This window comes from Berghia stephanieae, chromosome 10 (assembly GCF_034508935.2).
Source record: "Berghia stephanieae isolate SIO BIC M18660-M18661 chromosome 10, UCSD_Bste_1.3, whole genome shotgun sequence".
Classification (NCBI taxonomy): Eukaryota; Metazoa; Mollusca; class Gastropoda; order Nudibranchia; family Aeolidiidae; genus Berghia; species Berghia stephanieae.
The window spans coordinates 34069734-34090876 of NC_088369.1; the positions used below are offsets into that span (position 1 = coordinate 34069734).

Here is a 21143-nt window from a genome sequence, read left to right on the forward strand (position 1 = left end):
AGTTATTTTTATCGTGCCCAATAACACAAGGAGCTTGCGAGTACGTGTTTTTGCTTTTAGACTGCTATTTTGGTGATTAACTCTCACTAAATTATATCAACCAGACTGTAAACGTTCACGGCTACACTTAATTCCCGGCTGGTGGATGTTGTAAGAATTTTACCTAGACGCATAGCATCAATAGTAAAATCGGGTTTCCCTCAAACCAAAGCGATGAAATGATATATGAGTCTTACACTCTTGTTCTTTGGAATTCCGGGCGTGTTCCAGTTTCGGTGACTGTGGCTTGGAATCGTAGACTTTTTTCTGCAGTTGCATTTTATGGTTAGGTGGGTTTTGTTCATGTCGGTTGTTTTTTGTTTTTTTGTGGCTTGAAATTATTTGCTCCATGCGCAACAAAATATTGATTTTGGACATTTGTATCCCTGCGTTTTAAAACCGGTTTGTCACCGATTAGTTGAAAAATTATGATACTGGCCTGGGTACTTTAAACAGGATGTTCAAATCCAAATTGTACTACTTTGCTATTCAGACTCTGAAAATGTTACAGTGACAACAATCAATGCAGCCATAGACAAAAAAGAAACCCATGCAAAAACCGAAAACCAACCACAATTTTCGATAAGAATCTCTGCAACCGCAGACACAGTAAAGCTACTGAAAATTGTTACAAAGCTCATGACAGCTAAATTGCGCGTCAGATTTTGTTTCCAAAATCTATAATAACAGCTGCGGTGATGAACGAATGTATGCCGCTAGTGAGTGTAAAGGTAAGAACAGTCACAACGAAATACAGACTTTGATTCAAGATGGCTGAAAAATACATGAGAAGAACGAGGCTTGACGAGGAAGCACAGAGTACCACGAAACACAGTTTTTGGCCAAACCTGTCTAAACACGCTCCAATAATTACATTGGTGACAATGGTGAGTAGAACCATCACTGTACCTAAAGATGAAAAGAAATGATCGTCCTTAATCCAAATACTTCCATACACTTTGAAAAACGATTGCAATACTTCAACACATTGTGTGATGCAAAAATATACAAAAGACAACTTTTGAAAATCCCGACTGCATAGAAGCATGAGTATAGTTTTGTCTTTTTCTTCCTTGTGATACTCAGTTGAATAATTGCATTTCTGTGATGCGCAATCAGTCTCTCCATTACAAATATTATTTGGTTGCTGGTTGCTAGCGTCCTCATTCTCACATTCTAATTCAAAAGTGTTATAATTTTTATCATTCTCTGATGTCGCATTCTTTTCATCGAGACTGATGACTGTGGGCAACGACTGTCTTTCTCGCAATAGGCAAAACCCAATAAGTTGAAAGACAATACTCGCCCCTCCAAGAATTAAAAACATAGAGGGGACTCTATTGTTGATTTCATCACTTGAAAAGAGCACGATTTCATCTAGATTAAGTTCAGGGGGAACATTCTGAGGGTTGACCCACCAGGTGATGAACTGATTGACGATAGCTGCTCCAGCAGATGATGACGAATGAAACAAACTGGTGACGAATCCCTTGTTTTCTGACCATACTACAACGTAATATTGTAAGACAAGACCTTCAAATGTACCGAGCCCTACCCCAGCTGTTATCGAAGTCAAAATGACGTTAGCAGTCCATGATATGTCGAGGCAGAGATCACCAACTAAGAAGAATGAACTAAACATGACAATTCCCGCAACAATGAGATACCGTGGTTTTAAGTGTCGTGCCATTTCAAAAGCACAGAAAGCGCCCATGGTCCAGCCTGAATCATATATAAATAAAAACCAGGATGTGCTAATCAATCTTCCAGAATGTCCTTGAAGTACATGGTATGACATCATATAGGTGGCCATGTTGCCCCAGTATATAGTTGGTCTGGATAAAAAATTGACGAGCAGCGCTCCAGTTATGGAGGATACTTTTTGAAGTTTGGTGTGCATCGTAGACTTTTGTTATTTCAGGAGAGCTTCAATCATTCCAAGAAACAAACGGATTTTCACTCAAACTGAGAACAAAAATAGAAAGAGGAACACATGTAAAATAGATCACAGTTCCTTTTTATTCTCATAATTTTCCCCATTATCCTTTGTCTCATCTCCTCCTCCACTCCCCTTCCTGCTCTTCCTCTTCTTTATATTTTTAAAGTATTTTTTGTGTGTTTATTAATGGTATCATTTTATTTTTTGGTTCCATTTACCATTTTTTCCACTTTCATATATGTTTTCATCAAATTGTATGATTTATTGGCGAAAGCCTAAGATTGGATAAACTTGAAACTTTATTTTCTTCACCATGACCTAATATTTTACTCCACTCCTCCTCCTCTTCCTCCTCCTCATCTTCTTCTTCTTCTTCTTCTTCTTCTTCTTCTTCTTCTTCTTCTTACTACTACTACTACTACTACTACTACTACTACTACTACTACTACTACTACTACTACTACTACTACTACTACTACTACTACTACTACTACTACTACTACTACTACTACTACTACTACTACTACTACTACTACTACTACTACTACTACTACTACTACTATTACAACAATAAGAAATACTACTTCTACTAAGACTACTACTACTACTACTACTACTACTACTACTACTACTACTACTACTACTGCTACTACTACTACTACTACTACTACTACTACTACTACTACTACTACTACTACTACTACGACTACTACGACTACTACTACTACTACTACTACTACTACTACTACTACTACTACTACTACTACTAATAATAATAATAAAAATAATAATAATTAATAAATAGAGCTTTTATATAGCGCAATATCCACTTAATGTGCTCATAGCGCTTTACAAGGGGTCCCTGGTCAACAGCAACATTTAACATGTAGGACGGGACATGCCGCCTGTTAGGCGATATTACAATTTTTCCGACAAAGACAACGCTGTTAACGGCCAGGTACTCATTTTACACCTGAGTACGGTGAGAGAATGTGAGTAAAGAGTCTTTTCCAAGGACTCAACTATACGCCGAGCCAGGCTCGAACCCAGGACCTTCCGATCCGAAATCGAGTGTCATACCACAAGACCACATAGCCGCACTATGTGGTCTAGTGGTATGACACTCGCTTTCGGATCGGAAGGTCCTGGGATATTTTGTGGATATTTTATCTCCACTATCAAGACGTCGGAGCTTTTACCTTTGACAGTGCAATCTTCAACACATCAAGTCAAACCTGAGCCCGCTGTCGAAGAAATAATTAATCGACCCCTTCCCAACTGCCTGGAAGTGGAACCTTACAAACCTGAGCCCGCCGTCGGAAGAATACATAATCCATCCCTTTCAACTTCATGGAAACGTAACCTTACAAACCTGATATTATACGATCTTAAGTTACGTAAAATATTCACATTTCTATTTGTAACTGCCACAATCACTATTCATCTCTTTTAATTAAATATCATCTTTCTTTTTATTTCATCTTAAACAAATCGTTAATTGTTTTTCATTTAAAGTAACTAGTAAATTCTGGGGCCTTATTATACATATCTTTATGAATAGTCGAGTAGCTCTTTACTCACTTGAGACCATGAAAACCTCCATCTCGGCAACAAACTCGTAAACCTGGAACTTCACGGAAATGCTTGAGAGTCTTTGACAAGATGAGAGTCATTTAAATTTAAATCTAATGGTTTTTGAAGGACGAATTTTCTGGCCAAAATTCTATTACGTGTCTTTCCAAAGTAAGGCAAGTTAACTAGTTATAAAAAAAAGCCTGCATGTAAATGTGTCTCATTTATCCTTCAATTAGCTTTGATGAAGTCAATTACAGTTTTCGGTGCACGAAGGAATGTATTATACAATAATATATTATTTTAAATGAGAATATTTTATTTTACTATATGACTTTGCAATGTGTAATATGCAACTTAACATAATAATAATGATAATTAATTTTTTTTATATTGCGCCCAATTCTCTATACAATAAAGCTCTAGGCGCATAACAATAACTTCTATCGATTCAAATTTCTCTCTCTCTCTCTCTCTCTCTCTCTCCCTCTCTCTCTCTCTCTCTCCCTCTCTAACTAACTAACTCTATCTATCTATCTATCTCACTCTCAGTCTCTCTCGCTCTCTAACTCTCGCTCTCTCTCACACACACACACACGCACGCACACACACATACACACAGAGAGAGATTGTCTCACCGTCTCTCTCTCTCTCTCTGTCTTTCTCTCTCTTTCTCTCTCGCTATATCTCTCTCTCTCTCTTTCTCATAAACACACACACACACACGCACACACACACACACACACACACACACACAAACCTTCCACCATCCAACTATTTAACATATTTACAAAACATCAATTCAATTGCTGACACAGTGCCTTTAAATTCCAGTGATGTGATAAAATCATGGATGAAAGCACATAGTAGTGACAGGAATGATGCTACAAAGATTTCTCGATAAAACAAACACAGCGTATTTTACCAGCATTACATTTATTCTATAACACTTTCATAAGATAATCATCATCAATTCATAAATGCTCTGTCTCACATTATTCATCATACTGAGAAGATATTATTATACAATATGAAAATCGACATTATTTTATTTCAAGAATAACTGATACAGTGCCTTTAAATCCCCGTGATGTGATAAAATAATGGATGTAAGCACACAATATAATGACTATGAAAACTGTTTTTTCTCTCCTCTTTTTGAGGAAAATTTTTGTCTAAAACCAAAGGCCTATCTCCACTAAGTAAAAATGTTTTTGAATTTTGAAAATCCATTCATAAATAAACAAGTTATGCAGTTTCAAAGGTGTCAATTATTTGGATGACCCGCAAAGAGGGAAAAAACGCGAAAATTAAATATGGGACGCTTTTTCGGCATTTGTTTCGACTTTTGGCTGTATCTCGCGTAATTAGTGGAATAAGAGAGTAAGAGACTTAGCAATTTCATGGCAAATTTGATAGAGAATATGATGAAAACATTAGAAGAGTTCTAACTTATATAATTTTAGAGCTGGATGGTATATAACATAAACACACACACACACATACACACACACACACAGAAAGAAAGAGAGTGAGAGAGAGAGAGAGAGAGAGGAGAGAGAGAGAGAGAGAGAGAGAGAGAGAGAGAGAGATAAAGAAATGAGTCTAAAACACACACACACTCACAGATATATATAGAAATATATATATATAAAGAAATGAGTATATAACACGCACACACACACACACAGACAGAGAGACAGTGAGAGAGAGAGAGAGAGAGAGAGAGAGAGAGAGAGAGAGGGGGGGGAGATGCGTACATAAACGAAAGAAATAGAGAAGGAAAAGGGAAATTGGACAAGTTGATATCAAAGGAGACAAAGGTTACTGGTGGCACGTGATTTGGAACACAATAATTAAAGCCATTGTAGATTGTATGTGGAAAACTTTTTAACATCATAATTTCTTAAATTCATATAAATTAAACAGCCAAATTATCAGCTGTTTATTGAACCCAAATACAATGGCAGACGATAAACACCCCTCTCTCAGGGAGACCGCGCAGACATTTTGACTAGTCATGAACTTTAAAACGAGGTCAACCGATCAGAAAGCCCTTTGCCACAACCCGCTCAGCTACTCTGTTTGCCAAATCGTTTTGATCTAGAATACTAGAATTGTGAGTCATTGTGAGCCGGGTTGTAGGGATGCAAAAAGGCTTCTTGTATTTTTTTTTCCGAATGAAGTGCACATTAAGATGGTGTTTTGTAAAATACGGGAAAAGTACTCGTCATATTCAAATGAAATGTAAATAATATAAAGAAGAAACGTTCATATCCTACGTTGTCAGCGTCAAAACCTCCACGTCCGGTAGCTTCAGAAATATTTCACCCGAAAGTACGAAAACGTATTTTTATTGAATTTCTTGTGACCGCACGAATTTTGCTTTTGACACAATCTAAAGTAATCTCTTCACTTGCCGTCTGCCAAATATTAATCATTTTCATGGGTTAACAATGGCGTAATTAATTATTAAAACGAAGTGATTATTCGACCGTACGGCCGAATAATGAGAAAAATTATCCGATCGCGTCGTTACTATTTTTAGATTACCAGAAAAAGAAAGCGGAAGTCATCTGGTGGAAAGGTGATATGGGAACGAGAGACATAAAATGGCGATGGGGTAGGGAAGTACTAGGTTCACTGATAGGCCCTAGTGTGCTCTTGGAATCTACACCTGTTCCCTATTTGAACTAATTCCCATTTTGTCTTAATTATTCTCGGGTGCTTTTACTGTAATTCTAGAACTTTTTATTATTCCATTTTCTTTTTTTTTACCGGCTCCGATATGACCTAAATGCTTTGCATGAAAATATTCTTTGGTATTTCCAAGTCCTTTGCGAGACTTAATTATCTTTCATATGCTTCCATGTTGCAATAAATTAGTTACGATATTTTATATATAATTATTATATTGACAGGATACTGTTACTGACTGTTTTATTTATTTACACTTACTCGAATGAACTGTTCTATTTTTAGAAATCTCTCACTCTCTCTCTCTCTCTCTCTCTCTCTCTCTCTCTCTCTCTCTCTCTCTCTCATATTTCAACTTATTATGTTGAATTTGATGCCTTTTATCGTTATATCTTATAAAGCAATGTGTCAATACAATGCGGGGTTATTATTACTTGTGTAGATAACAATGTGTCAATCGCATGTACTCTAAACTATGTTATTACGAAAAAATTATCACCAATGTGTGTGACTCGTCGTTAGTTTGTGTACAATTATTCGCAATGACGATAATATACTAGAGTGTGATAACAATAAATAATAGGATGGCAAAATAATCCCAAGTTATCTATCACTAAATATAACACGACGGCTAGTAGACTCCTTTTTTTTTAAAGACTCACTTTTCAGAACATAATATATAAGTGGTTTTCTATCTCTGTGTGTGTGTGTGTGTGTGTGTGTGTGTGTGTGTGTGTGTGAGTGTTATATACCATCCAGCTCTAAAATTATATAAGTTAGAACTTTTTTAAAGTTTTCATCATATTCTCTATCATATTTGCCATAAAATTGCCAAATTTCAATCTTTTAATCCACTTATTACGCAAGATACAACCAAAGGTCGAAAAAAAATGCCGAAAAAATGTCCCATATTTTCGCGTTTTTTTCCTCTTTGCGGGTCATCCAAAAAAATGACACCTTTGAAACTGCATAACTTGTTTATTTATGAATGGATTTTCAAAATTCAAAAACATTTTTTACTCATTGGAGATAGGGCTTTGATTTCAGACAAAAATTTTCCTCAAAAAGAGAAAAAAAAACATGTTTCATAGTCATTTTTAATTTAATCAGTTTTCCTACATTAAACACATGTTTATTGCCTTAAATTATATGTTTTATGCGTCTAAACACATTACACTGACAATTGAAATGCAAAACATTATCTGATATGATGGCATTGTTGTTTGGTGGGGTGTTTTCTTCATTCAGTCGTGAATTCGACATGTCTCGTGTTGAAGCCATGTTTGAAGGGTTAGCCCACTTACACTTATGTACACATTGTGTTTTCGGTTAAAACACAAGGCAGTTTATAACGATAACGAAGCAAATAAACGAAATTGATGCTCAAAACCTTTTCAGGGTGTAGGGCAACGCCCACTTTTGACCCCTATGTAATTATTTAAAAAACCGAAAAATCTGGGATAGCCCACTTGTCCTTAAAAGCGTCCAATTATGCTAATAGACGGAAGATAATGATAGACTGATTCATGTGTTAAGCACGCTGCTTGAAGCCAAATGTACGAAGGCAACATTGGACTGCAGTCTGTTTTGTAAATGTCATTATGCAAATTACATATCTCTCTCTTATTCGAGATTTGAAATCTTGGCCATTGCTTTTCCTACATGTACATTATTTATTTTTGAATCATTGTTACCAACAATAACTTCATGGTGTCTATTAAGTCAGCTTCTTAAAAAATAAAAATTGTTTTCAAAATGTAAACGTTATTTTGAATAACTCCGTCGAATTATATTGTGTTTAATATATTTATGATTTATTAAATGATTATTCTGTTTAGAAACTTTTGCTGTAGGGGATATCATGTACATACAATCTCCCTTGAATAGATGGAGTGTGTCATTAAAAAGCTCAGATCGCTGCAACCCAGCTAATTATATATAAATTAACTTGACATGTAAAATTTTAGAGTCTATGATAAAGAAACGTAATGCGTCTTTTCTTGAATCAAATGCCTTATTGGGTTATTCACAACACCGGTTTAGAAATGGAAGATCTTGTATAACACAATTTACTTTGAGTACTAGAAGATCTAACAACTTTAATTGATACTCAAAGAGCTATTAATATAATATATTTAGATTTTAAAAAGACGTTTGACACAGTTCCCCATGAATGATTGTTTCTAAAATTATCGAGTTACAGTTTTAGGGGAAATCTTTTAAAATTATATAGATGATAGAATCACCTAGTTTTTTTTCTTTCATAGTTTTTAATCACTTTCCAAGTTTTTTTGTTATGAAAATTTCAAAAAAGATGTTATAAGTCGTTCCTATAAAGTCGCTTTTTGTGAAAAGGGAAATATTTAGCTCGCGCTATTTTTGACGCAAAATTGGAAGTAAAAATAAAAATGCGCCTGATTCAGTTTTACACAAAATTTATTTATTTACCATACAAGAAAGGGCTTCATGCCGTTTAAAGCTAAACCTTTGAATAGGATTCCCCATTCTCTCTCTCTCTCTCTCTCTCTATCTCTATCTCTCTCTCTCTCTCTCTCTCTCCATGTTTTGTAGCATTTGAGGGGTACCTGTCGCCACAACTTCCTTTATCTTGATTTGGTGATGGCTGCAATCTCATTGTTGAGTGACATAAACTCCGTCTTTATAGTAAGCCCAGGACAAAAATCAAGATGGGTGATATCAGGTGACCTGGCTGGTCAGCTGATGGGCAATCTATCCAATGCTTCCAATCCACCTGTCATGAAAATTTTTATCTAAACACTCTCACATTAAGCCCCCGATGAGTCGGTGTTCCATCTTGCTGGAAAACGACTTTGTTAATATCAGCTGTCTGGGGCATGCTAAAAGATTCATACATTTCTGATACGGTTGTTACAGTGTTTTAGTTGAAGAAAAATGGCTCAATCACACGATCAAACTTTAAAGCACACCAATATGGACTTTCGGAGGTTTAGCTTTAAACGGTATGAATCACCTTCTTGTGTTTTAAATAATTTTTGTGTAAAACTGAATCAGACACATAAAAAATTTTCTTCCAACTTTGGGGTCAAAAAATTGCTCGAGTTAAATGTCTCTTTATTATTTACGAAATTTGCAATAGTATGCAATAGTATTGTATCGACTTACAGAATCTTTCTAAAATCTAACCCAAAAAAAAACTTCAATATGAGTGGAAAACTATGTAAAAAACTAGATTTTTGTATCATTCCTAGTTTTTAAGATATTTCAATTCTTTATAGGGTAAACAACTTTATATAAAATTGGATCTTATCTTTTCTTACAATCCTTATTCAAGGAGTAATTTTTGGAAATGAACAATCGGAATATAGCAATATTTCAAGCCGTAAGGCAATGTTTTGGGACCACTGTTATATATATTATATATTAATGACTTACCAAATGTTAAATCTAAAAGCAAAAAAATTGCTGACGATACAAAAATGTATGTCCCAATTAATAAACATGATATTTTACTAGACTGGTAGGTACTCGATATTCTTTTGGACAAATGATTGGCAAAGGGATTTCAATATTTCCAAATGTTACGACTTGCATATGGTTAGATATAATCCATCCCACGTTTATTATGTTGCTGATGAAAGAATCACAAATTTAACCACGGGATTTCGAAAGGTTATTGTGAATTCTTAATGACAAATTACATCACTTCGTTCAACGCATCTCAACTTATATAAATCAAGCTAACAGAATGATAGGTTTAATTTATTTAAAAGTTTTATATATCTAGACGCAAACACATGTATTACTTTATACAAACAAATATATATAGCCTACTGTTTTGGAAAATGGTAATAGTATTTAGAGCCCAGTTTTTTAACGTCAAACTTTAGAAAAGGTTCAGAGAAGAGCCACTAGATTCCTAACAGAATTATCAAATTTATTTTATGCTGACAATTATAACTAGGCGCTTACGGGGAGATCTTATACATGTATACAAGATTGTTCATAATATTATGTTAATACAGGAAACTTTTCTGGATTTTCTTATTATGCAATATGCAATATGTAAGACAATATCAGTTCACGAATTGCAGACACAATGTCTTTTAAATCTTGTAATGTGATTAAATCATGGATGTAAGCACATCCTGATTTTATATATATATATATATATATATATATATATATATATATATATATATATATATATGTGTGTGTGTGTGTGTGTGTGTGTGTGTGTGTAGAACAGTGATAACGATAAAATGTACACATTATATTTTACCAGCATTACAGTTATTCTACAACATCTTTTCTTCTTCTTCATGTACCGAGTCTGTGTCAGACATCGGTGATCATGGTACGCCGTTCATCTCTCTGATCAGATAACCTCAAAAATTTAATATTACTCTTCTCTTTCTTTGTCGCCCAGCTGTTCAAACTATTCAAATATGTTTTTCTTGGTCTACCTTTACTCTTTTTACCTTATATCTTTCCTGTGAGAGCAAGATGTTCAGTACAATTATGTCGATTTAGTTGCCCTAAAAATTGCATTTGTATTTTCTTATTGTACGAATTAGTAACCTTTTAGCTTCATCTTGCTCTAATACTTCATTATTTTTCTTCTCTGTCCATGAGATTCTTAACATCCTTCTAAGAGACCACATCTCTGCTGCCTCCAGTTTCTTTCGAATGTCTTCTGTAATTGTCCAACTTTCACGGCCATATAATAATACTGACCTAACATAGACCTTCAAAATCCTATGTTTTGTTGCCATTGAGATATTGTGGTTTTTGAAAACTATACTCATTTTATTAAAACTATATTTAGCTATTGTAGTTCTTCGTTTTATTTCTGTGCTTCATCTGCCATCTGAAGTTATTATGTATCCAAGATATTTAAATGCCTTACTTAGTTTTATCGTCTCTCCTTTGCTTATTAAGTTACATGTTGGATTTCTTATTTTCCTTGATACAACCATGCATTCTGCCTTTTTTTACATTTAAATTTAAACCCATACGTTCACTTTCTGTAACTACTTTTTCAAGAAGTAATTGTAAATTTTCTTTGAGTCTGACATTAGTACTATGTCATCTGCATATCTTATATTTTTGATATTCTCACCATGCCTGGACTATCTCCTAAAGTTCTAATAGTTGTTTCGCTGTAGATATTAAAAAGGTCAAGTGACAAAACACATCCTTGTCTAACACCTCCTATAATTTGTTTATATTCACTGAATTCTCCTTCAATCCCGAAGGTTGCCCTTTGATTCCAATATAAGTTTCTAATGATTCTTAAATGTTTTCCATCAATGGATAAGGATATTAAGTAATTCACAATATCTAACCTTATCATCATCATCATATCTTGTCGCGCCAGTGAGTCAGCCAGTCCCGGGCAGTCTGGTTGCATTCCCTCAGGTCAGCATTGGTGCAGTGAGGTCCCAGCGAGCATTCGGACAGGATGTGGTCCATGGTCTGTCTGGGGTGACCGCATGGGCATTCAGTGCCCGGTGAGATTTTCCATTTAAAGAGGTTGGTGGCGGTGTTTCCCACCTTTGCTCTAGCTCTGTTCAACGCCACCCATTCTTTTCTCTTGAGGTCTGTGCCTGCTGGGAGCTTTTCTGTTGGGGGCTGGAGGGCATCGTTTGCTGTCTTGTCCCATTCTACCCATTTGTCCAGGCGGAAGAATGCTGAGTGGTCTGGGTGAAGGCTCTCTACTGTGAGGAAGCCTTTTCTTGATTTGAGCCTGCTTTTGGGGCAATTGTGGTCATGAGGGGGGTGTCTCTGGTCCATTTCCTGTTTGTATTTTTGTATTTGGGCATGAGTTTCCCTCCGGATGTGTGGTGGGGCTATTCCTGCTGCACGGTAGACCAGTGGTAATGGTGTTGCTCTCAGCTGGCCCGTTATGATCCGGCAGGCGTTGTTGAGCTCGGGGTCTAGCTTGGAGGCATGGCATGATCGGGCCCATACAGCTGAGCAGTACTCCGCAGTTGAGTAGCTGAGGGCCAATGCTGTGGTCCTTAGAGTTTTAGGGTCAGTTCCCCAGTTCATGTTTGCCAGCTTTCCAAGGAGGGCATTACGCGTGGACACTTTTGCCTTGGTCTTTCTCACGTGTTCTCTGAAGGACAGAGTTCGATCAAGCGTCACTCCGAGGTACACTGGGTGGTAGTTGTACTCTAATGTTTGGCCATTCCACTTGATGTTAAGTTTTTTGTGGGCTTGGTGGTTGTTGAGGTGAAATGCACACACTTGCTAACCTTATCCAATGCCTTTAAGTAATCAATAAAACAAATAAATAGGTATTTCTGGACTTCAATACATCTTTCCATTAACATTGATAAGGTGAAAATAGCATTTCGTGTACCCTTATCAGGGACAAATCCAAACTAAGTTCTTGATATCTCTGGTTTTAGACTTTTCCTCATTCTGCTCATTAGTACTCTTGAGAGAATTTTTGTGAAGGCACTACAACACTATCATAGCATAATCATTATCAATTCATTAATGCTCTGTGATCTATTATTCATCACGCTGAGAACATATTATACAATATGAAACACAACATCAGATCAGGCATTGCTGACACAATGCTTTTTTAAACTCCCTTGGTGTGATACAATCATGGATGAAAGCACATAATTATTGGAATGATTATTAAAACTGTATCGTTTAATTATTTGTGTGGCTGGCTGAGAAAACCGGAAAGATGCGCAAATTTCATAAATTGAGTTATGCATGCAGTGGTGTAGACCACATCTCTCTGATCATTTACCACTTTAAATTTTCTTTCTATGTCTATTAGAACCCAAGTTATGATTTTTTAAAATGAATAAAATTGGTTGCTACGGGAAACACTTTATATTCGATTTTGGCTCATATATTGCCCCATCATCCCGGATTTTCTCAGCCGTCCTCACATTTTTGAAAATGTATTTTTCGGCGGGTTTTGGCGGGTTTCGTAAAAAAGTAATTGCTTCATTCTCGTCTGGTACCCAACTCCCATAGTCCGGCTTCATTTCCCATTGGTATCCATTTTCCATAGTCCCACGTTCATTTCCATTGATATCTTCTTCTCACAGTCTCAGGTTCACCCCCAACCGGTGTGCACTTCCCTGAGTCCCGGTTCATTGCCCATTGGTGCCCACTTCCCATAACTTTTGATAATTTCGGTAGGTCCCAGGTTCAATCCTTATCGGTGTCCAAATCCAGGATTCACTCCCCACTGTTCCCTGCTTCTCATAACTTTGTCGGGTTTTGGTGGATTTCGTAAAAAAGTAATTCCCTCTCCCCTTTGGTATTGCTTTTTTACAAATCAGAGTCCCAGGTTCACTCCCCACAAGTGTACACTTCCCTGAATCTCAGGTTCACCCCCCACTGTTGCCTCCTTCAATAACTTTGTCGGATATTTCCAGGTTTCGTCGGGTTTCGTAAAAAAGCAATTGCTTTTATATGAAACTCGCTGAAACCCGCCGAAAACCAGAGTCTCAGGTTCACTCCCCACTGGTGTATACTTCCCTGAATCTCAGGTTCACTCCCCATTATTTGCCTACTTTCCATACCTTTGCCCCATTTTTTTTGGGATTTGGCGCATTTCATAAACAAAAAGTAATTGCTTTTTTTTCTTTCAAAACCCGCCGAAACTTAGTCCCAGGTTCACTCCACACGACTGGTGTACACTTCCCCGAATCTCAGGTTCACTCCCCAATATTGCGTACTTCAATAACTTTGTCGGATATTGCCAGGCATCGTCGAGTTTTGTAAAAAAGTAATTGCTTTTATATAAAACTCGCTGAAACCCTCCGAAAACCAGAGTCTCAGGTTCACTCCCTAGTGGTGTACACTTCCATGTATCTCAGGTTCACCCCCCCCCCCCCCCCCCCCCCCACTGTTTCCTACTTTAATAACTTTGTCGGATATTTCCAGGTTTCGTCGGGGTTCGTAAAAAAGTAATTGCTTTTAAATGAAACTCGCTGAAACCCGCCGAAAACCAGAGGCTCAGGTTCACTCCCTATTGGTGTACATTTCCATGAATCTCAGGTTCACCCCCCCCCCCCCCCACTGATGCCTACTTCAATAACTTTGTCGGATATTTCCAGGTTTCGTCGGGTTTCGTAAAATAGCAATTGCTTTTATATGAAACTCGCTGAAACCCGCTGAAAACCAGAGTCTCAGGTTCACTCCCCACTGGTGTATACTTCCCTGAATCTCAGGTTCACTCCCCATTATTTGCCTACTTTCCATACCTTTGCCCCATTTTTTTTTTTTTTGGCATTTGGCGCATTTTATAAACAAAAAGTAATTGCTTTTTTTTCTTTCAAAACCCGCCGAAACTCAGTCCCAGGTTCACTCCACACTGGTGTACACTTCCCCGAATCTCAGGTTCACTCCCCAATATTGCCTACTTCAATAACTTTGTCGGATATTGCCAGGTATCGTCGGGTTTTGTAAAAAAGTAATTGCTTTTATATAAAACTCGCTGAAACCCTCCGAAAACCAGAGTCTCAGGTTCACTCCCTACTGGTGTACACTTCCATGAATCTCAAGTTAACTCCCCACTGTTGCCTATTTCCAATAACTTTGTCGGATATTGACAGGATTCGTAAAAAAGTAATTGCTTTTCTGTGAAACTCGCTGAAACCCTCCGAAAACCAGAGTCTCAGGTTCACTCCCCACTGGTGTACTCTTCACTGAGTCTCAGGTTCACTCCCTACTGTTTGCCTACATTCAATAACTGTCGGATATTGTCGGGTTTCGTAAAAAAGTAAACCCCCCTCCCCCCATTTTGTTATTACTTTTTTACAAAACCCAGAATGCAAGGTTCACTCCCCACTGGTGTACACTTCTCTGAGTCCCAGATTCACTCCCATAACTTTGTCGGGTTTCGGAAAAAAACCCCCACCGTATTATAGTGCAAAACCACTATTCAGTATCTGATACTGAATAGTGCAAAACCACTATTCAGTATCTGATACTGAATAGTGCAAAACCACTATTCAGTATCAGATACTGAATAGTGCTAGCCTTTACTTTTTGACATTTTTGCCCACCTGGACAAACTATCAATGCTGACAGTTACTGGCAAACTCTTGATACGGATTGATAAATTGAGAGAGGCTGTGAGCCGAAAAAAGATTCTGTCGGTTGACTAGTGGGGGTAATGTTGCAGCATGACAATGCAACGCCGCTCACCGCAATCGACCCTCATAGTCCCGACTTGGCCCTGTCAGATTACCACCTGTTTGGACTCATGAAATGCATCTTTCTGGAAAGCGGCTCAGTAGTGATGATGACCCTGAAGAAGTTTTGAAAGACTGTTTGAAGCCTCTCGACGAACAATTCTTCAGGGACGGTATTTTCTCCTTTGTCAAGCGATGGGAAAAATGCATCCAGAGGGGTGGTGATTATGTTGAGAATTAAAGCACTTTTCATTGTACGTTGTTTGAAAAAGTTGTCACAGAAGGACAAAAATTATTGATTTGAATGCCTAGGACAGCTTTTATAGATGAGCCAAGTTCTAAAGGCGCAATTTGCCAATCTGTTTGGGTCAAGATATATAAAACTTTTAAATATATTAAACCTATCATTCTGTTGGCTTTATTTATTGCGTTTAACGAGGTGAAGTAATTTATCAAAATTAATTCACAGTCTCTTTCGAAATCTGTAGTAAAATTTGTGATTCCTTCATCATCAATGTAACAAACGTGGGATGGATTATATCTAACCATATGCCAATTTTGAAGTCGCTAATATTGTTCCTAAACGGTATATAGAGTATAATAGACGTCTATATTTGGAACCTTAACTTTTGATATTTTTATAATAGAAAGATGACATGTGAAGCTTATGACCTAAAATTTGACAAGTGTCTACAGTGTCACTTCTGATCGAACACGACAAAAATATCACAGAAAAGCAACTCAAAACTTCGAAAACAACATATAACTTTATTGTCAAGGCTAGATAACCCACATGTGAAGATTCAGAGAAGATTCAACCTTAAAAATGGTTTTATACACATAAAATAAAAACAATTCAGTCGTGTCATCATCAGAAGCGACACTTAAGCTTAAGAAAGTTTTCAAATCAACAAGACATAGAGACACACATGTATGGAAAATATAAATTTATGAGTTAACAACTGATGCTGTATGTAATTAAGACAATTTTTAAATTAATGTGTTTGACATCATAATGGTATTATTGCAGGTGGGATTGAAAAAAAAAGATAAAGAAGAATAAGATGAAGGAACATGCCTTTACGGCTATCTATCAATTATTTTAACCCACGCCAACGAATCGTTTGTCCAGAGACATTCAATCTCAACCGTTTGATGATTTCAATATTGTACTCATTTTGCAAAATCGATATTTTTATTTAGATATTTGCGATTTTCAACAGTTATCACAAGTTGAATAAACTATACACCAAAAGAAAGCTAGTTTTGTTCCACTTTCCGAATATGTAATATGTCATTGCATTTTTTTTCAACGAGCATCAAGCTATTAGCGGAATCAGACTGTCCATTCTCTTTTGTAAATGACTATATGTGACCCCTGTCTCAAAACGGTATTAAGTCGGAATGATTAAGATGCTAAAATGGAATTTGTGGCCGGATATATCAGCCTTGCAATGAGTTTGTATGTTTTATTGAAGAGATTGAATGTTTTATTGAAGAGATTGAATGTCGTATATTGGAATGATAAATAGCAATAGTTCAAATTTTAGATTAGTTTTGCTTTAATTCGGCTTTTTAGTATCTGGTTCATTCCGATATAATACCGTTTTAGGCGATGGGTCACATATAATCTTTTTGGGTTCTGAAAATGTCAGAACGATTACGATTAACGCAAGAAGACATGAGATTGAAACCCATGCAAAAAACGAAAACCAACCATAGTTTTCAATGACAATCTCTGCTACTACCGATATGGCGAGACTACTTAAAATATTCACAAAGCTCAGAATAGCCACATTGCGGGTTAGATGTTTGTTTCCAAAAAATATAGCAGCAGTGGCCATGACCAACGAGTATATGCTGCTACTAAAGGTGAAGGTCAGAATAGTCACGCCAAAATACAGACCTGGCATAAGAATTGCTGAAAAATACATGAGAAGAAGCAAACTTGATGAGGAAGCACAAATTACCATGAAACATATTTTTACACCAAACTTGTCCAAACATATTCCAACAATAACATTAGCAACAATGGCAGGAAGGACCATAACTGTGCCCAAAGTTGATAAAAAATTATCATTCTCAATCCAAAGGCTCCCATATACTTTAAAAAACGACGTAGTGAATTCAAGACTTTGCTGTATACAAAAGTATATGAAACTTAGTTTATGGAAATCACGATTGCATAAGAACACTAAGATAATTTCGTCCTGGTCGTTCTCTTTATGCCCGGATAAATTATTACATTTCTGATCTGAGCCATACGCTTCTCCATTACAATTGCTATTATCACCATGGCTGCTTCTATCTTCAGTCTCGCATTTAAATGCATCGTATTTGGTATCAATGTTTGATGTAGAATTAGATATATCTGTCAGAGGTGGTAAGTGTCTTTGTCGCAATAAACAAAATCCAGCGAGCTGTAAAACTAGATTCGCTCCTCCCAAAACCAAAAACATAGATGGGACTCTGTTGATAATTTCATCAGAGGAAAACAGTACAATTTCATCATAATTAAAGTCAGCAGGGAGATTCTGAGGATTGACCCACCAGTAGATAAACTGAGTGGTGATAGCAGCCCCTGCAGATGATGAAGCATAATATAAACTTGTTACAAATCCTTTGTTTTCTGACCATACCAGGACGTAATGCTGTAAGACTAGACCTTCATACATACCTAGTCCTATTCCAGCTGTCAACGAAAAGAGAAACACGTTAGCAGTCCATGTGAGTTTTAGGAAAAAAAAATCCATAAAGAAGCTTGAACTAAACACTGCGATCCCAGCAAAAATGAGGTATCGGGGTTTGATGCATCGTACCATTGCAAATGAACCGAATGCGCTTATAGTCCAGCCAATATTGTGCATGAATAAAAACCAAGCTGTGTTAATCAATCTCCCAGAATTTCCTTGATGTACATGATATGACATCACATAACCAGCCATATTTCCCCAATATATGGTTGGCCTGGATAAGAAATTGATGAGTAATGCTCCGCTTATGGAGGATACTTTTTGTAGATTTGTATTCATTGTAGAGATTAATACAATGTCAGAATAACATAAGGAGATTGTTCAATTCATTCCAAACAAACAAATGCCGATCTGTATCCATACTGAAAGGGGAAAAAAGACAGATAATAAGAATTGACATTTTGGATATAATCATTACAAGCTTGGCACATGTTAATCCTCATCCTTTCCCTCTTTCTTCTTCTTCTTCTTCTTCTTCTTCTTCTTCTTCTTCTTCTTCTTCTTCTTCTTCTTCTTCTTCTTCTTCTTCTTCTTCTTCTTCGTCTTCTTCTTCTTCTTCTTTTTCTTCTTCTTCTTCTTTTCGTCTTATCATCATAATCATTATCTTCTTCTTGATGATAACAACAACAACAATAATAATGATATGAAATGATATGAATTTTAATGGGCTAAAATAGCTAAGGCCTTTAATTGTCCTTGACCCGTTAACACGTGGGCCTAGCAAATCAATTCTAAATTTTGTCCATGATATGAACACTTTTTTGTGTAAAATGTATATTCTCTAACTTTGCAACTTTATGCTACATTGATTTGCCAGCATTCACGGCAACGGATCTATTTAATGTGCGAAGTATTAAAATCTAGCAATGAAACTAACCAATATTAACATAATAAAAAGTGAATAAAAAGAACAAGAAAATATGTTTCATGAATAATAGGCTACACAGATACTTGCATTTAATTATATCGAGTCTATCTTCACCGTCTTAATGGACACACATTTTAATGGCGCAATTACTAGAATATGACGAAATTTTTATACATGTTTCACAAGCCCAAGTTTTTACTGTCTCAACATTATAGAAATGGAAAATACTCTCAAATAAACGCGTTATTTTTCGTTATAAGAATGTCAAAACAAACGCGTAATTAATTGCTTTGGGTTATCATACCTGCACATTATTATATTTATATGTGTGCTTAGTTAAATACCCGAAATCAGGTATCACAAAGAATGATGGCAAAATCCGTGGGCGATAGACACATTTATTCTAGTTTTAAAAAAAACCCCACTGAACTTGCTTGCTATGATCTCTTCTCCTTATCCCGCTGTTACTGGAGATCAGTGTTCAGGCTACTCGTCAAGCACTTTGCTCTTTCATTAATCAATATTTTTTGGCCCAGTGCATCAATCCGGTATACTGTAGGAACGGCGTATATAAAGTGAGTTTTTTTTTATTAATTATTGACCCATTTCAGGTTGAATAACTCGAGAGCTAGATAAGATTTCATCAAACGGTTATTTTTTGGTTATTTTTTTTTTGCAATTGGTGCAGAAATTGTTTAAGTTTTGATTGATATAATTTTAACAATGTGCGTCCCTTGGTAGCTGAGCTATAACGTCATCTGTAGAAAATGGTAATATTATGGCTTTGTCGATATGATTCTCGAAAGTTTATTCTTTTAACATGTCAATCTAAGGATGTCAACTTGGTACATAATAATAATAATAATAATACTACTACTACTACTACTACTACTACTACTACTACTACTACTACTACTACTACTACTACTACTACTACTACTACTAATTCTACTACTACTACTACTACTACTACTAATAATAATAATAATAATAATAATAATAAAAGGTCTGTTAATCCAATTCACTATTGGCTCATTGTTGTAATGGCTTTTTTTTAATGACGCAAAATTTTGCCCATAACAAAAATATTAAACTAGGCCCATAATAGCATCCGTATGTCAGACCTGCATATATGTACACGTCGATACCTGCTCATTGTTGGAAAAGTAACAAATTAGGGATCCCTGTTACTGTTACTGACCTTCAATATATTTATTTGCAGGAGTTAAGGTGGTAGCCGCTTTGCCACAAAATACTTTATTGTTGTTTTTGTTTTGTTTTGTTTTTTTTTGCTTAGAGTGTGGGGAAGTAATGGCAGAGTGGGGTGAAGGATGAAAGAATGAGAGGGGCAGGTGGAAGAGGGGAAAGGGGGGTGGGGAGGGAGATTAAAAAAACAACAACCAAATTCTCCTACTCAACCCCTTGTCGCATCTTTGATATTTGAGTGTCAAACTATGACACTTAGCATCTTCTAAGCTGTTTTGCCTTATTTGACAAGTGTGAGAAAAATAAAAGGCTTTTTATTGTAAGATGCAGGGAGGAGGGTCAAATTTAATTTCTATCCTGGGCCCCTCACTGTGCTATATATTTTTTTTAAATAATGTGCAAATTTAATGAGTGGATTTAAAAATTAAGACTAAATAGGTGTGTGTATTGGGGGGGGGGGGGGGGGGGGGGGGGGGGGGGGGAGGTTATCGTTCGGCAACGAGTCTCCCCTGGTTCTAGAAAAAAGAATATACCAAAAAAGTATGAATGTTTGTGTGTTTTGAGGAGGGGGGGGGGTTGTTGGTTTTTGTTAAAGTTTTATACACATCCCTATCAGTTCAATCAATTTTAGGGGTAATGATAGAGGGGCCAAATACTGCAGCTTAATACGAATTTACATTGGGTTGATATTAAAAATAAACCTCTCTGATTAATTTAGATTACCTACTTTTGATTTATTTTTAGCCCATTTCTTTCATCACCGCCAGTAATCAAGATTCTTAATAACAAGAAGCTTGGAGGATTTTGTCATACATATGAAATACTATATATGTGAAATGTGTCTTATTTAGATTTTGCCTACGGAATGATAAGAAAGCTCTCTCAATTGATGGGGTTAAAAAAATAAATTT

At 36.3% G+C, this 21143-nt stretch overlaps 2 protein-coding genes across 2 annotated transcripts; both read right to left on the bottom strand.

Moving 5' to 3' along the window:
• Positions 1-236: 236 nt before the first annotated feature.
• Positions 237-3822, bottom strand: LOC144981020 (uncharacterized). The gene is made up of 2 exons (XM_078929087.1): positions 3560-3822; positions 237-2004 (listed from the first exon to the last, which is right to left on the bottom strand). Exon 2 carries the CDS (start codon positions 1937-1939, stop codon positions 698-700), a length of 1242 nt encoding a protein of 413 aa, XP_078785213.1. The 5' UTR covers positions 1940-2004; positions 3560-3822; the 3' UTR covers positions 237-697.
• An 11832-nt stretch (positions 3823-15654) lies between these two features.
• Positions 15655-18350, bottom strand: LOC144980646 (uncharacterized). The gene is made up of 2 exons (XM_078928326.1): positions 17123-18350; positions 15655-15764 (listed from the first exon to the last, which is right to left on the bottom strand). The coding sequence occupies exons 1-2, from the start codon at positions 18348-18350 to the stop codon at positions 15655-15657; spliced, it is 1338 nt and encodes a 445-aa protein (XP_078784452.1).
• Positions 18351-21143: the final 2793 nt, after the last annotated feature.

Coding starts and splice junctions, on each gene's coding strand:
- LOC144981020 (XM_078929087.1), bottom strand. CDS start 1,939: ATGCACACCAAACTTCAAAAAGTATCCTCCATAACTGGAGCGCTGCTC.
- LOC144980646 (XM_078928326.1), bottom strand. CDS start 18,350: ATGGCTGGTTATGTGATGTCATATCATGTACATCAAGGAAATTCTGGG. Junction 15,765..17,122: donor GATTGTCATTGAAAACTATG/GTTGGTTTTCGT, acceptor TGACCCAAACAG/ATTGGCAAATTGCGCCTTTA.